Below are 17,456 nucleotides of genomic sequence, written 5' to 3'. Positions count from 1 at the left end.
AGCTCCCACCCAGCTCCCTTCTCTCCAGCGCTTACCTTCCTCTGCAGCCTTAGAATGAAGGATGCTGTGAGCCAAAAGAGTTTCACACTGGGTTGGAGCTGGAGCTGCTTATACAACACTTGCCTCCCATGCACAAGACCCTAAGTTCAGGGGCCAGTCTGATAAACCAAACCCCTGCACTATCCTCTCTCTCAGCACTAGTGTCTGGGGGACTCGGGAACTGCCACTTTGCCTGTCTGTATCCACGCTTGATAACTCAGGACTATGGATGTGCCAGGTGAACTTTGGTGAATTCCTAGCCCACCCAACTCTGTCTTTAAGATGAGCTAATGATTCAGGGGCATCCTGCAAGGGACTTAGAGCAGTGCCTGTCACACCGAATGGGCCCTGTGTGTGTGTGTGTGTGTGTGTGTGTGTGTGTGTGTGTGTGTGTGTGTATGTGTGTGTGTGTATGTGTGTGTACTTCTCTCCTGAAAGAGGCCATTGTCTCTGTCACACCGAGACACAGAATTAAAGGCGGCACATTGTTTTGATTAAGAGATGAGGAGAGAAGCAGAAGGGAGCTGAGAGTATGTCTGGTAAAGCTGCCACCTAGCTCCACACACACTCACTCCAGTGTCACTGACGCTGGCCTGAGGGTTGGGGGAGGGGTGTGTCTTATGAATCCCCTGAACTCTCTGCTGAGTCAGTCATGACTCTTTCCTTTGAGTTTCACATCCCTGCCTTTTCTTCCCATTTTATAGAGTCAGTGACTAAAAGGGAGTTGGGCACTGTTAAATTCACAAGGGTGAGCAGAGTGCCACCTAGCAAGAGTACTATTCTAAGACACACATTCCTCTCCGAGAGGACACTGTTGATGGACTGGGCTTAGCCTCTCTCCCAGGCCCTCATCACTGCTGCAAACAGGTCCATTGAGTCCAGGAACTCATAGCAAGAGGAACTGCCCAGATGACCTGAGACTTTGGCACCAAGGGACAATGCCAGGCACTTGCTCTCCTGTGCAGGCAGTGGGAATGCAGGGAGTCAGTGTAAGAACCTGCAAAGGCCTGTTCACACTAGACCTGGGCAGCTCTTAGGTCAGCCATGGAGAAACAGGAAGGAGGGTGCTGCTTTTCTGTGAGGCTTGCTTGAAGGCCAAAGTGGAGACCTCAGGCATATTCTGCTCTGGTACAGTAAGTTAGAAGTGAAGGTTACCATTGTGGAAGGTCCCCCAGGTCCTGGGACCTTAGTAAAGCCCACTGTGCATCTGCTCGACTCCAAGCTCCATGCGCCCTCCCATCTCAGAATGCAGAGAGGCTAGAGAGCTAAGCTTCCCCAGCAGCCTTTTACTCAGAGATACCAACTCCCCCTTCCGAGACAACTCAACTGAGAAGTGCAGTGAGCAGAGGAGGCTGGCGATGGCTCCCTCCGTCCTTTGTGGGCCTTCACGTGTGTACCCATGCATTTGGAGACCTGAGGTTGACCCCAGGAGTCCTTCTGAACTCTACCCAGAGGCAGGGTCTCCCAGCTGAAACCAGTGCTTACTGGTCTGGCTTGCCAGGTCACTGCAGGGACCTCCTGCCTCTGCCTTCCTCCCTGTCAGGAATTACAGGACGTTTGGGTGGGGTTTAGGAATCCAGTCTTCATGCATGTTGTCTATGGAGATGGGTGGCTTGGTTTTCATCTCTTGTGTGAAGGCATCCCCTAGAGCTATTCATAGAAGTGCTGCTACCAGGCTGTCTGCAATCCTACAGCAGGTCACATAACCTCTCACCTTTGACCCCTTCTAAAACATGGGCCTTGTATTGGTTTTGTATGAAGCAAGTGTAATATTTTTAAACATTTCATTATTTCACTTCAGTGCTGTGGATTTTCCAAGCGTATTAGTGATTTGGTTAAGTTTGGATCAGAGGCATGTGGCACCAGTACCTCAGTCTTCCTACATGGGGGAATGGGTTCATAATGCAGGAGTATGGGTTTCTCAAGGCTGAGTGTGACTTCACAGTGGCATTCTGAGGCAGAATCTTCACTTGCCCATTTGCTGCGCTTTGATTGTCTTTTATCCACAGCTCCTAAAAGCGCATTGTAGCCAACAACCTGAAATGCAGGCACACAGTTGACTAGAGGGAAAGGTGATCAGCTGTGCCATGTCACCCCAGTCAGCAGCATTCAAAAACAAAGTGACCAGCTAGTTGCTGGAAGGCAGAGAACCTGTAAGCTGCTTTTTAGGATACAGGAGTCACAGGCTCCAGGGGCTTAGAGGACACGGGTCCCAGGGCTGTGGTTGCTCTGATCTTGCTGTGTGCTTTATCACTGGCACCAACTGCCTGGCAGAGCTGCCCTCATCCATCTCTTCAGGCCCCAGACTCATTGATGACTTACCAACTAATCAGTCTCCCTTTTAAGATACTGCAGAGTCTAGAAACAGCCTTGGGCTAGGGTCCCAGGCACCCCAGCCCTTTGCTCCCTTCTTGATGGAACAGCCAGAATATAACACCAAGATTCTGTGACTCTCATTCCCACACTGCAGTCTTGTTAACCTCTTTTTTTTTTTTATCCTGTTCTATTGTGTTCGTGTGGTGTGTGGATTTTCATTCAACTTATCCACAGCTTTCTTGTGGTTTCTACTCTGCCAGGGAAGGATTTCATTTGATTCACTCTTGAAGCAATTTTATGGAAATCATCAGCTCATTGGTTTAGAAATAAGACCAAGCTGTGGGGGGCCAGGGTCTGAATGCACACAGCTATGAGGGGCTTGCTCATGAGCCTCTGTCCAGAGTGGCAGGGCTTCTTAGAACAAAATTAACAGAGGTCTTTCCTGAAAGGCATGCAGGATGTCCTTTAAAAGAGTTGCCTTTGTTCCCTCTGGGGAAGTGGGGGAGGGGACAGAGCATAGCCTCTGTTCACATCTTCATGGTCTGTGGGCAGCATGTTCTCAAATCTAGGAAAAATTTTAATTTCTTTAGAAACATATGCAGGCATTCCACAAACCTTTTACCAAAGCTAAAGGCATCACCGGGAGGTTCCTAGCAAAGACTGGTGAGGTGGAACTGCTATGGGGTCTGAGCCACAGGCATGATGCCTGTGGACCGTGAGGACCTCACCTCCACATCTGCATTCAGAAATGCAGGCGTGTGAGTGAGTCAGAGGCAGAGCCAGAAATGGAAGCAAGATGTGGCTGGGACATAGGTCTACAAGAGTGGTGAGAGGGCACCTTCCTGTATTCTCTGATCACTAGGCTCTGCTCCTTGTCGCCTTTGATGACAGAGCCGAGAGTTCTCTAGTTCTTCAAAACACCGTTTCTGATTCAGTGGAGTAGTATGTGCCACTGTCATCTTAAACAGACGACTGCATATACAGCTGCATTTGCCCAGGGAGTCCTTACAGGACAACAAGCCTGTGGGAAACTCACATCTAAAATCTTCAACAGTCTCTTAGAAAACACAGAAACTTGAGGGGTGGGAGTGTGTGTGTGTGTGTGTGTGTGTGTGTGTGTGTGTGTGTGTGTAATTTGAAGAAAGGTGAGTGACCATCCCAGAGTGCTACAGAGCATTGCCAAGAAGAGTAGAACACCAAATACCAAATATGTGGAGAGATAGTTAGCTGCAGCTTGGAAAGCTCTAGACTGATCCTTGTCTGCTCTAAAGGCAGGTTTAGTGCAGTGTCCTGGGCCCCTTGTCACTAATGCATATCAAGAGAACAAGACACACTGAAGTAAACAGTTAACATCCTTGCACTGTGGTTTTAAAATACTGATTGCAGTCACAAATGGCTGCTCAGCTTCTTCAAACCTGATGTGTGTCTGGTGACATTGCCCTGTCCACTGTCTCGGATGTTGGCAGCGCATATTGGTATCTACCACACAGGTAGATACCAGGTAGATACCAATCTGAAACTGATCCACCTTCACCCCAAAAGTAGCCTCTCGGTTTCTGGCCCCACCTGGCTCTAGGAAGACTGAATATCTGTGTTACACTAGTCTGGTCCCCAAGCAGTATAAAACAAATGATCTGCATTGCAGAACCAATTTGGGCAGTGTTGGCTGGAGTGGAGCAGGCAGTTGCCCCTTTGGTGACTTCAGATCTCTCCAGAAGTTCTCAGAGCACAAAATCACAGCTAGGACCCTTGAAGAGCTGCAGGCTTCCCAAACTCAAAAACTGAGCATTGGGCAAGAGCTGCTAAAACCTAGAAGGTAGCATTCAGAGGGGATAAATATAGTGTTTTGTGTAAGGGTGGGGAAAAAAAATCAGGGTTGAAGGATATAACCCTTGGAGAACTGACCATGAATGAACAGTTCCTGGGGGTCCCATCTCCCCCCCCCTGTTCTGCATGAATCACTGTCTGATGTGGCTTCTAACGATAGACATGCTGTTAACCTATGTCAGTGGGTATATGGCAACTGTTCCTGTGTTTGATAAGGCCTGGCTGCCTCTGCTGTGCAGTGGTAAGATGAGCTGTTTCTGAGGAAACATCAGGATGGGAGCTACAGTGAAACAGAGTGACTCCTCAGAGTTGTCCATAGAGTGGGGCGTACCCATCACTGGGAGGAGGATCACATTGTGAGTGGGGATCGCTTCCTTGAATGTTCCCCTGTGTCTACACTGCTAAATGTCCCCTGTCATGTGACTATTATGTAGAAGAGTACAGGCTGGTGACTATCCATTAAAAAATGTCCTGTGACATCCTCTGCTTGGTAGATGGGACACCCCAAGGTCCATCCCTGCCATGGGATTGTGTGACTCAGGTGTCACACAAGGACCAGGGAAGAAAAGATGAACTGTCAGCGTGGCAGAGGGAGTTACTGGATTTGTAGAGGCAGTGACCTTCACAGCCCAGAAACCATCATGTACTTCCTGTCTCTAAATTTCCCCTTAGACACTAGGGACAGTTTAATGACACGGTGACCTTTGCCACTCCACTGATGGCTGAGATTACTCTGGCTAGTCTGAATGGCTCATTGGGTAACCTCAGAAGTCTCATTCAGTGTGATAAGGTCACCTTCCATATGGAATGGAGCAGTGCAGTCTCCTTGCTGACTCTTGAGGAGCCATGCCCCTCCCCACCCCATAGTGAGGATACTGGCCTGTCTTCCCAATGGTGCCATCTACAGAACAGCAGCTTTGAGGTGGGACCCTCGGCATACTGTGACAGTGCAAAGCAGAGTAGGAAAGCAGAGAGGTAGCCCATGAGATGACACCAGCTAGGTAACTTGTCTAGATCTGAAGCCAGAGGATCCCAGCTATGGAAAGGATCATGGTGTATGTAGCTTTGTGTGTGGCACAGCTCTGGGACTCACTACTTGAACTGCTGCTACAGCATCACTCTCTTCGAATCTACTGTTTTGAATCGCAGAACACCAGAACTACTTTGGAATAGATGAGAATCTTGGCCCTGTGGCAGTCAGCATCCGGAGGGAGAAGGTGGAAGATCCCAGGGAGAAAGAAGGGTCGCAGTTCAACTACAGGGTGGCCTTCAGGACAAGTGAGGTAAGTAGTCACTGTCAGTCATTGCCATACCTTCTACTTAGTTTTAGAAAATCTGGCTTTGATGTCAGTCATCTACTGAGGAGACTGAGAGGTGGTTATGTGGCTTCATCCTAAGGACACTTGGAAGCCTGTCCTGGTTCTCAGGTCACCACAGTCTTACCACATTGCATGATAGGACAGCATGGTGAAGGTGGACAGTTCTGGGGCTGAGACGTGAGAACAGATGCAATCTGCACAGTTCCCAGTGAGAAATGAGTTTAAAACCAAATGGAAAAGATGAGGCAACCTGCAGTGGGGCTGGCGTGTGACAGGCAAGCATGACCAAGGTGACCACATGTCCGTCCACCCCACACCATGGCGGAGAGCAGCTTGTCGTGCTCCACGGGCTTCATACTGAGTAAAAACCAAGGTCTTTACACACATTGTGCAGCTAAACAGCAGACACCAACCACCATAAGGAATCAGGTTCCCCTGCATAGCAGGTCTTGGTCCTTTGGCCCACATAATCAGAGTGGGGCCTGTTTGGCATATCTTCCAAATGTGCAAGCTGACCACTTTAGGCTTTCTTCTTTCCTATGTTTCTGTAAGCATGGTGACACTGCGTCTCAGCTAGTGTTTGCAGATGTCCTGTTGGGCTAGACTGACTAGGTGCTGACGATGCTGAGCTGAGGGTGACTATGCTCCTATGAGCTAAGCCCTTGCCTTGAGTGTCAGCTTTGAAGATAGACTGTACAGACTAAAGGCTGGGATCATAATTGAATTTAAATAATTGATGAAACCAGCTGCTGTGGTGGCTGTCATGCTAGTCACCCCCCCTCCACCTATTGACAGCATGGCTAGAGTGTGTACCATGTGTCTCTGGGATGACACTTGGTTCCCAAGGTCAAGCAGTAAGATCTCTTGGACCACAGGGCAGTGGCTTTCCTATCATGACAGCCTGGAACAGTGACCTAAGTGTCTTCCTTACTTCTGTTAATGTGAAGACACCATGACCAAGGCAATCTAAAAGAAAGCATTTACTGGTGCTCATGGTTTCCAAGGATTAGAGTCCATGATCATCATGGTAGGAACCATGGCTGTAAGCAGGCATGGTACTGGAACAGTAGCTAAGAGCTCACATCCTTGATTTATAAGCAGGAGGCAGAGAGAGAGCTAACAGAAAGACCTGGGCTTTTGAAACCTCAAAGCATCCTCCAGGCTAACAAGGCCTCCCTTCCTAATCCTTCCCAAACAGTTCCACCAACCAGGGACCAAGCATTCAAATATATGAGCCTATATTCTCATTCAGAACACCACACCAGGTTTCCAAGGTATTATAATAGAGCAAAACACAAGACTGTGTTCAGTGGTCCTCCTCTCAGCCACCCACATGCAGCCCCAGGGGTGTTCAGCATGGGTTCAGTCTTCAAACAGAAGACATGGAAAGGAGTGGCAGGGATAATCAGAAGGGCGCAGTTGGAAGGAAGGGGTGTCTTCTGCACCTGTGCTCCTCCTCAGCAGCCTTCTCGTGGGGCGTTAGAGCGTCAGATGTCTGAGACTCTGGCTCCTTTCTTAGGCTCTCTTCTGTTTGTCTCAGCCCCTCTAATGTCTTCCCATCCCTCTGTAGGGATGTTGTTGATAAAAGGCATGTTCCATTATGTTTTCAGATGGAGTGCCTTGCTTCCATTTGATAAAGGGTTAGATCCCCTTGTGGAATAACCAGCAACAAGTACTAACTGGAGTCTCATTTGCCACAGCTTACAACTTTGAGGGGAGCAATCCTAGAAGATGCTGTCCCCTCCACAGCCCGGCACGGCACTGCCCGGGGCCTGCCCCTCAAGGAAGTCCTGGAGTATGTTATCCCAGAGCTGAGTATCCAGTGTCTGCGGCAAGCATCCAACTCCCCGAAGGTCCCAGAGCAGTTGCTCAAGCTGGATGAACAAGGGGTATGTACAGCGTGTGACCAGGAAGGTCATACAAACCTGTATTGCACACTTGAAAATGAAGCTTTCCACTTGTATAACACCACCCCCAGAAAGTGCTTACTGTGTCTTTGGCTGGTCTTGAACTCAGAATCCTCCTGCCTCAGTCTCCAAGGTAGTCAGAATTATAAACATGACCTGTACAGACTAAAGGCTGGGATCATAATTGAATTTAGTCACCCCCCCCCACACTAGATTTCTCATATTCTTTCCTTTGCCTTCAAGTGAAGTGTGTGACCCCCGAAGACCACTATAGCCAATTCCACAGAGGCTTCATTTTTCCCAAACCCATGTGGCTTTGCTTTGTGGGAACAGACCACATGACAGCTGTAGCCTGCCATGTTCTCATGTCGAGGCAAGTGATTCGTGGCCATAAGCCAGGCAGGACCAGAAGGTCTACCTGGCATTGTGAACCCTTGGGTGACACTGTCTGAGAACTGGATGTCCAGGGGCCAGTTGTGGAGGCAGGACCCAGGTGTTTGCTTTCTCTCCTGGCTTTGCCATGCTAATGTGGTGGTATTCTGGGATGATGTGTAGACCTGAGCACCAGCTGACCTTTCGGTCCTGTTTCAGTCAGATGACAGTGATCCTGCGCCATCATCTGGGTGCTGGGAGTTGACGTTGGGTCCTCTGCATGGGCAGCAAGTACTCTTTACACCCATTTCTTTTTTCCTTTTCAAAGACTGTTGTAGTTTACACAGCAGGGAATGCATAGGCTGGTCTCCAGACACACACCTCAGTATAGCATCTGGGACAGAGTCTGTCCTGAAGGCCAGCTGCTCCTCTCCTTTGGCTACATGGCCCTGACATATCAGGTAGACATCACATTTGCTCCACCAAGGCCTCAGATTCACACCCCCAACTGAGCTCCGAGGTCGAGCCGGAACTGAGCAGCAGGATTTCAAGGAAGTTCATGGCCTTTCTTTCTTGCCATTTTCATTTGTGTTCTTATTGCTGATAATGACAAGCTGTCTTAGTCACTGTTCTGTTGCTGTGAAGAGACACTGTGACCAAGGCAACTTTTATAAAAGAAAGCATTTAATTGTGAACTTGCTTACAGATAGTCCATTATCATGGCAGGAAGCATGGTGGCATGCTGGGATACACGGTGCTGGAGAAGGAGCTGAGTGTTGTACATCCTGATTCATGAACAGAGAGGGGGGAGGTTGGCTTAGTGTGGGCTTTTGAAACTTCAAAGCCCACCCCTGTGACACACTTCCTGTAAGTAGGCTGTACCTCATCTCTTTAACCCTCCTCAACAGTACCAACCCCCTGCTGAATAAGCATTCAAATATGTGAACCTTTGGAGCTCATTCTTATTCAAACTACTACCTAAAGATTCTGGTGTTGGGGACAGAGTGGCCAAACTTGATCCTGACCCAGGGGGAATAGATGTGGTTGAGTCCCCTACTGTCTGTGTGTGTATCCTGCTCTGGGCCCTGAGCCACAGGAAGCTGACAGTCTAGTAGTGTTTGAGTGTGTCATGGCTCTCACATTGCAGTGAGTGTGCCCCAGTTCTCAGGTTCCAGCTCTGCTGCTTCCCTCACACCCCTGCCTGCTGTTTCTCTTCTCTTCTCTTCTCTTCTCTTCTCTTCTCTTCTCTTCTCTTCTCTTCTCTTCTCTTCTTTTTCTTTTTTTCTTTTTTTCCCCTGGCTGTCCTGGAACTCACTCTGTAGACCAGACTAGCCTCAAACTCAGAAATCCTCCTGCCTCTGCCTCTGCCTCCCAAGTGCTGGGATTAAAGGTGTGTGCTACCACTGCCCAGCTGTTTCTCTTGCATGAGTTACATTGGCCAAACACCAAGCTAATGTAATTGAGATCAGCCTGAGGTCAGCAGGTGAGGGCTGGAAGGTTGGTCTGAGAAGAAGGGAGTCAAGATGTCTGCTTGTCTGTGACAGTGAACAGCAGAGCCTGCTGCTGGCTTCTAGTAGATGAGAAGCCATTTTGACCATGTTTTAGTTTTCTAAGAGGCCAAGTGACAGTAGGTCACTTCCCAGATATGGTTACATTGTTTCCAGTGGTTCTGGATCCCTGCAAGCATTTTTACCTGATGTTCCATCTTGCTGACTACTCACTGGAGAGCAAGTGATGGAGGTGTGATGCTGACAACCAGCCCTGTCCCTGGCCATGTTGTATGTTACCATGTATTTGCAAGATCTAAGTTCTGACTGTTGTCGTTTCCAGAGGGTCTTGGTACTGGTGACACAGGCCTAGTGTTTGGAAACTCCACTCCCATTCTCGGTTTGAATCTAGACGGTTAGGGGTTTTGGGTGCCTCAATGGCAGAATGTGAGAGTCAGCACAGTACTGAATGGGGAGCCTCCCAAGATCTCAGTCTCAAGGATTCCTTAAGTCTGCCAGGTGTGGGGAGTCAGGGAACGCATGCAGGCCCATGGAGACTCTGCTCAGCCAGCCTGAACCACACCTCAAGACATGGGGGCATGGCATCTGACACTCCAGTGTTTAATAGTGGACACTGCACACTCTTTGGTAATGGAGAAGTCAGTATGTATGGACTGCCCACTGTGCAAGGTGCATGTTTGTAGCATCTCTATGTCAATCTGGATTCTCAGTTAGGTTAATTCCCTCAGTGTCCCCAAAGTTCTGAAGGTCCTAAATTATCTCCCAAGCAACTTAGGCCCAACTGCTGTACATAAAGAAACAACAAAGCATTTTTAAATTAGGTGATTTTTTTTTTTTCTGGGGCGATTTTTCCTTTTTGAGCACAGCAAAGAATAAGGCCATAATACCAGGTGCTCGGTAGCTGGTGCTCAGCCTTTCTCAGCCCATAGCCGAGGCCAGAGTCATCATTACCATCTTTGTGATGAGGAAGGAGCTTGTGGCCCCACACTCCCCACTCACCCTAGTATCTGTCAACAGAGAAAAATGATTCTGTCATGCTGTGGGCACCCATAAAAAAGATAGGGAGACTTCTGTCAGCGCTCTTTTGCCATGGATAATGAGGTGGACTAGACTGTCCATTCTGTGTTCTTGCTCCAAGAACTGCCTGTTACTCTGCCTTGCTTTACTGCTGGGGTCAGATATGGGGTTCTATTAGGGCTGAGCCTCCCATCTCAGGACTCAAGTCCAACGAGTTATGGCTCCACATTTGCAGGGAGTTGGTGAGCCTGTCCGTCTTTCAGACTCAGCTGCTTCTAGGATGCCCAAGGCCTCTGCTAGCATGACTAAGAAGTAGGTCTTTGGGGAAAATAATCAATTGCTGAGGCTGTAGCTAGTCTCTCTCTGGCTCTGGAGAAAAGCTGCGGCTTCTACCTCAACACAGCATTGACTCAGAGGTAGAGCTGTGGCAGGAGCTGTTCAGTTGCCGCTACAGCTCTTTCTGAAGTAGCGTGTCTACAGCCAATGTTTTCTTCTCAAAATAGTCAAAAATGTGAGAAATGACTGTAATTGTACGACCAAACTTACTTTGGTGGAAACAAAACATTTTCTATGCACACACACGAATTGCAGTCCTTGCTGGAATTCTTTTCTTACTCGACCTTAATTTGATTTGATTTCCCTCCTTTGAGCCAACATTTTTCCATGAATGTTCAAATAAATTACAGAACAAAAAGACAGGAGAGGCAGAGAGAAAATGCATCTTAAGTCCTTGGCCTTTCCCTGTTCCTCACTTGGAAGCTAATCCTAATTATGCCACTCAGTGTGTTAGATGAGGTGTGTGTGCAGTTGTGTTTTTAGCTTCATATCTGAACAGGGCTGCCCACTCTTCTTCTCGATTCCCACATGGCTCAGGCCACAGACGCTACTCCTCAGGGCTTTTCACTCCTAGAGTTGCTTTTGGGAATTTTTCCAGCATGCTTTCCTGGGAACCGGATCCCAGGCTTCCGCAGCTTTGACTTGGCTGGAAGCAAGCAGGTCTGGAGTCGCTTGCCAAGTTCATCATGTTTCCTCTCATTTCAGCTGAGCTTCCAGCACAAAATTGGGATCCTGTACTGCAAAGCTGGGCAGAGCACGGAAGAGGAAATGTACAACAACGAAACCGCAGGGCCGGCCTTCGAGGAGTTCCTGGACCTCCTAGGCCAGAGAGTGCGGCTGAAGGGTTTCAGCAAGTACCGTGCACAGCTGGACAATAAGAGTAAGCATGTGTGCATGTGCACACTCCTGTATGTCTATGCACATGTACATGCAAATAGCCTATGTGTTCATCTGTGCAGCTTCAGTTTATGTGTGAGTTTCTGTGTTTTTTGTGTGTGTATGTTTATGTGCATGTGTATGTTAGTAGTCTGTGTGCTTATGTATATACATGTTTGTGTATTTATATACATTTAAAAACAACAGATGCTGGGCAGTGGTGGTACACGCCTTGGGAGGCAGAGGCAGAGGCAGGCAGAAATCTGAGTTTGAGGCCAGCCTGGTCTATAGAGTGAGTTCCAGGACAGTCAGGACTATACAGAGAAATCCTGTCTCAAAAAAACAAACAAACACCGAGTGGTGGTGGCGCACGCCTTTAATCCCAGCACTTGGGAGGCAGAGGCAGGTGGATTTCTGAGTTCGAGGCCAGCCTGGTCTACAGAGTGAGTTCCAGGACAGCCAGGGCTATACAAAGAAACCCTGTCTTGAAAAAAAAACAACAACAAAACAAACAAACAAACAACAGATGACTAGCTTTGTAGTCAACAGTTCCGATACCACCATTTCTTGTTTAAAATATTTATGTGTGGTATATGTATATGTACATGTTTGTGTACATTATGGTGGGTGCATGCATGTTCATGTGGAGACCAGAGGTCATGTCAGTATCCTCCTGGATTGTTCTCCACCTTGTGACTTTTAATTTTGACTTCGCACGTATGACTCTGAACATACACACACATGTGCCATGCTGGGCATGTGGACATAGGAGCAGTTGATTTCCTTTTCCACATTGCTGAGAAAGGGGCTCTTGTTCCCATTGCTGCATGAAGTACCCCAGGCTGTCTAACTCCTGTGTATGGGGCAGATCTATTTCCACGTCCTGTCTTGCCACAGGACCCTGATGTTAGGGTGCATCAGGCCGATCTCCTGCTGCTTTGTGGGGGTCCCGGGGATCAGGCTTGGACTGTCAGGTTTGTGTGGCAGTGTCTGTCACTCAGTGGACCATTCCAGCGGGCCATCCACTTGGCTTTTTAAACAGAGTCCTTCTGTGAACCTGGAGCTCACTGATGAGGCTACACTGGCCTCCAGTGACTTCCATCAGCCGATCTCCACACCATCACATGCAGCTACTCACTGCCTCACCGAGCTTTTGCCTGGGTGCTACCGTTCTACCTCGGGTCCCCACACTTACTTGGCAAGCACTTAACTGACTGAACCATCTCCTCAGCCTCACGTTAACATCATGACCTGTGTTCATACAAGGACAGACAGGAAGAGAGCAGTCTCCCCTCCTGCATCCCTGAGTCTGTGAGAGCATGCTCAGTAGAAAGTTGACAGGAAAGGGGAGGTAGGGGTCAGCTCCAGGTGAGAGCTGATGGCAGCTGAGCAGAGGGTGCCTGAGGCAGTACATCCAGGTTTACACACAGTGTGGCTTGTGCTTTTCCACCCAAACACCTGCAGAAATCACCTTCCAAGAGGAAGAGCCCTGATTGTGTGCTTGCCTGACTAGCTTTATAATTACTTTGTTTTCAGCGGATTCCACAGGGACTCACTCCCTCTATACCACATATAAAGACTTTGAACTCATGTTCCATGTGTCAACACTGCTTCCGTATATGCCAAACAACAGGCAGCAGGTAAGGACTCCCGTGTGCATCTTGCTGTGCTCTCCCATGCCCACCACCACATCCTTCCAGCTTCCATGTTCACCATGGAGGTAGCCCTGGGTGAGAGTGAGACTCAGTTTAGAAGTCGTAGGTTGCTCTGGTAAGCTGACAGTCTCTGGCTGTTACTGTGGGATATCTGAGCCTTCATTGTATTTTTCACTGATCAGGAAGCTGAGATGCTAGCTACACAGATTCTTTAAGAGAACCCCATGTTAACCATGCTAATGATGAGAACAACTGAATTGACCAGACAGGTTTCTCCATGGGGGTAAATAACTTATTTATGGAAGATAGTCACTACAGCGGGGACTGGAGCTGTCATTGCTGGTGTTCCTCGCAAGGGCTTTAGTTCATTGTTTTAATGACATAGTGTGTTAACCATTTGTGTGAGGAGAGGGCTCTACTGCGCTGGTCACACTGTTCGTCACTCCCTCAGACTCAGGAAGTGTCGAAAGCTTAACAATGCCTAAAACATCACAAAGTAATTAGCAGGCTGTTTTCTATCACTGTTGGATGAGTTGAGTCTTCTTACTATGCTGGTAGAAATGATAGCAAATACCAGCAATGGCGGGGCTGCTCCAGGAGCTTGGGAGTTTGAGGGTTAAAGGTAGTCCTGCAGGGCAGCTACTCCACACCCAACACCTCTAGAATGTAGGCTCTGTCCAGAATGACCTGAAGACTGAAGGAAGAGTGTGCTGCCTGAGTGTTTGGAGGCTCCTAGGGATGGTCATTCATGAGCTGTCAGGATGTGGCTTGTAACATTTGTATTGGAGTTAAAGTCTGACCTAGACACATGGGTATATTCTGGATGCCACACCTTCCTTCCTGTGCAGATGAAAACACAGAGAGCTCTATACCTTTCTCTGCTGGGCTTTGGTCTGGCTGCTCTCCTCCAAGTCTGAGCTCTTAATCTCTGTCTTCTGTTTTCTTCCCCTTTCTGCCTGGAAGTTCCACCCCCTCCTTCCTGCCCTGCTGTTGCCCATCAGATCTTTATTACAACCAATCCACAGTGAGACAATCTCTGATCCAATTATAGATTGCCTTTGGGCATCGAAGGCTGTCTGACCTTCAGGTATCCGAGCAGGTGCGGAAGGACAAGCATTTACAAATGGAAGGCTGGCTTTGGGCCATAGAAATGACAACAGCACAGTCCTGCCATCCTGTCCTCTCTGCTGGTACAGAACTAACCACTGACAGTAAAGCGACACACCTTCACTCCATATAAAAACAGGTTACCCCAACATCTTCTCTTAGCTCTGTCTTCACAGCACTCTAAGAAGTCCTGTTGTTTGGGAACTCCGAGTGAGTGGTGTTCAGGACAGGTACTGACTGCTCTGTGGTCTGCAGGTGTGCCCAGCAACAACACCAGACCAAGTTCTACTTTAGTAGTTGCTTCGTTTCTGATCTTCCCATGTCTGCTTACAACATATGAAACTAAGCATTTCAGATGGCAGGAAAGAGGGAGAATTGTTTTGCCTAGTACAGCTTTCACTGTATTTTCTTACATGAATTTGAAATGATCTATTTTCCTTAGAGGTTTAAGTAAAACTCTCTTAAAACTACAGATTTGAACAAGAGGGTTCAGTGGATCTGATACTATGTATTAAAACATGTTTCAAAACTTTTCTCTCAAAGTACAGCGATTTCCCTGTGCTTAGAAATTTAACCACAGGATATAAGCAAGACACCTCCAGGCTGTGACCATGGGTATCACTGGCCCATGGAGAATTCTTCTTGAGGAATATTTCCTTTTTACATCCTTGGCTCTTTACTATGTTAAATGAAAAGCCAGGGGGCTCACCATGGATCGTTTTGATTTTTCTAAAAGTTGAGCTTCATGCTCTGGACAGTGAGACATGCTCTGTAGGTAACAAATAAACTGAAGAGCCTCTGTTGCCAGTAAAGGGTAACTTACTCCTGGAGACAGGCCTAGCCCTGGAGTGACAGTACCAGCTCTTTTGTGGATGACTGGCTGCATCTGCAGTGCATGTATGTGCCCACAACCACGATGCTCGGCCGCACTTCCAGGAGCCTCCTATATGCAGGTCTTGACATGTGGTCACAGAAAATTGTTTTTAATGCATAGTGTAAGGAATATGATTTGTGTGCCTCATGTATCTGAGTGCCTGCTTGGTGCTGGGCATGCCTTTGGCAGGCAGGAAGCCAATCACTTACCTCCTGTCCTATAGAAGGCATATATATATATATATATATATATATATATATATATATATATATATATAGGAATGTGAATCAACCAATAGGAACAGGGGCACCTAGGGGTGTTGGTAGAGCAGAGATGCAGCCTTAACAGACTTCTCACTGACAAGACACCTGAGAAAATCAGTGTGGATGAGGAAAGATTTATTGTTTCACACAGCTTCCAAATGTTACAGCCCACGGTCACCTGACTCTGTTTCTGGTTCCTGTGGTGAGGCAGAGAGCCAATCAGAGGAACGTTATGTGCCTCCTTGGCATCTCAGAGACAAGGCTGAACACAAGGTCCCTCAAGGCACTTCCCAGAGGACTGCTTCCTCCAGCCAGGCCCAGCTCCTCATCTCCATAGTGCTTTCCACATGAAGCCTTCCGTAGATCTATCCACTGGAGATGAGAGCCCTGCAGCCTTACTGACTTGCCAGAGTCCTGCGGTGAATGCTGCAACGTGGGGACTAGGCTTTCCTACTTGAGCTTTTGGGAGACATTGCAGATCCAAACTTCAAGAGCAGAGAGGGCTGTCCAGGTGAGGTGTGTGCTAAGGCCTCACTCCACACAGGAAGTGTCCAGGAAGAGCTTGCAGTGAGGAGCATTCTCCTCAGTCAGAAGTCGCAGCTCTGGGATCTCCTCTGAACTTTGAGTTTTGCAAGATTACAAAAAATTAGGTTTTCTGGCTACTAGTATAGTAGAATTCTGGATTCATTAATTAATCTAGATTGCATCAAAAAGCCAAGTTTCAGTTAATTAGTTTGAAGACCTATGCTGCCCCCAGAGACAGCCTCCTGTGTTTGGTTTTTTTCATTTTGTTGTTGTTGGTGGTGGTGGTGTTAGTTGTTTTTCAGAATTGCAAGCCAGCCCAGGAGCCTGTGGTCTAAGCCAGGGCTCTTTCTACAGTAGGTCACTAGGTCACTCCTCCTCAAACTGTCTCCTCTCTAAGTTGAAGTGCTTAAACTGTGACATATCTTACAAAGCATTTTGATCACTAGAGTGCTATTTTAGAATGAAAGAAATAGCTGGATAAAAGGAGAGAAAATAGAAGAAGATTCTTACGTAAAAGGGACAGGTGGGGATGTAGCCCAGGGTAGCCTACTTCCCTCCTCGGACCAGTTCCCTGATGACAATGGATGTTGAGTTTCTCTTCCTAGGGGGTCTTCTGCTTGTGGCCCACCCAGTTGTCAATATGCCCAAGGCCACTGGAACCCAGGAGGGCTCTGCTTGTCTGTCCCTTCCTCAGCTGAGGGGTGCAGGTTGTGTGTTAGTGGGCTTTGTGCCATTCTGGGTGTTCCTTTCCTGCACAGCTTCTGAGGAAGAGGCACATCGGGAACGACATTGTCACCATTGTCTTCCAAGAGCCCGGCGCCCTCCCATTCACCCCCAAGAACATTCGTTCACACTTCCAGCATGTCTTCGTCATAGTGAAGGTGCACAACCCCTGCACTGAAAATGTGTGCTACAGGTGAGCCTGGAGCCCGCTTCTCATTTGGCTTTCAATTCTTCTAGCTTCATAACTAGCCTCCCTCCCTCCTTCAGCCTATCTTCCCTCCTTCAGACCATCCTCCCTCTCCCACAGTATAGCCTAGGCTGGCCAAGAAGTCAGCCTCTCAAGTGCTGGCGCTATAACCTGCCTGAAAATAATTGTTATTTATTTGTGGTAGTGCTGGGAATTAAACCCAGGGCTTTGTATATACTAGCCATGTGCTCTACACCAGAGCTACATTTCCTAGCCAGCCTCAACATTCTAATTATATTTTTGCAAGCAGTAATTGCCTTCTTCCCTTGAGAAAGGAAGTACATGGCAGCTCAGGGGGATTGGAGTTCAATTTTCTGCTTTCCTGAGAGGCTAAACAGGGCCCATGGCTGACACCAGCTTCTCAGCAGGGTGGTGTGGCCCATTCACCACCACCAGGGAAGTGAACCACAAGCAAAAGCCTAGAGACTCCAGGCAGGGCCACTGGGGCCCAGAGCCTATCCTTGCTTTGATGACTTTAAAGGCCTATATGTGCTTCAGAGCCCAAGACCATCTGTGTTAGGCCTGCTCTGAGTCCTCACTTCTGT

At 48.1% G+C, this 17,456-nt stretch overlaps 1 protein-coding gene across 4 annotated transcripts in view; it reads left to right on the top strand.

The window, feature by feature from the left end:
- The window catches only part of Sipa1l2 (signal induced proliferation associated 1 like 2), a 143,391-nt gene that overhangs the window by 81,571 nt on the left and 44,364 nt on the right, over positions 1–17,456 (top strand). For all 4 annotated transcript variants that reach the window (XM_031341826.1, XM_031341825.1, XM_031341827.1 and 1 more), the window contains 5 exons: positions 5,332–5,465; positions 7,202–7,390; positions 11,347–11,521; positions 13,054–13,157; positions 16,700–16,857. In XM_031341826.1, the coding sequence (XP_031197686.1) occupies positions 5,332–5,465; positions 7,202–7,390; positions 11,347–11,521; positions 13,054–13,157; positions 16,700–16,857 (760 nt within the window). The remainder of the gene's footprint in view (positions 1–5,331; positions 5,466–7,201; positions 7,391–11,346; positions 11,522–13,053; positions 13,158–16,699; positions 16,858–17,456) is intronic.

This window comes from Mastomys coucha, unplaced genomic scaffold (assembly GCF_008632895.1).
Source record: "Mastomys coucha isolate ucsf_1 unplaced genomic scaffold, UCSF_Mcou_1 pScaffold22, whole genome shotgun sequence".
Taxonomy (NCBI): Eukaryota; Metazoa; Chordata; class Mammalia; order Rodentia; family Muridae; genus Mastomys; species Mastomys coucha.
Note: the sequence above shows the minus strand (reverse complement) of the source record. Positions and strands in the feature narration are given on the sequence as shown.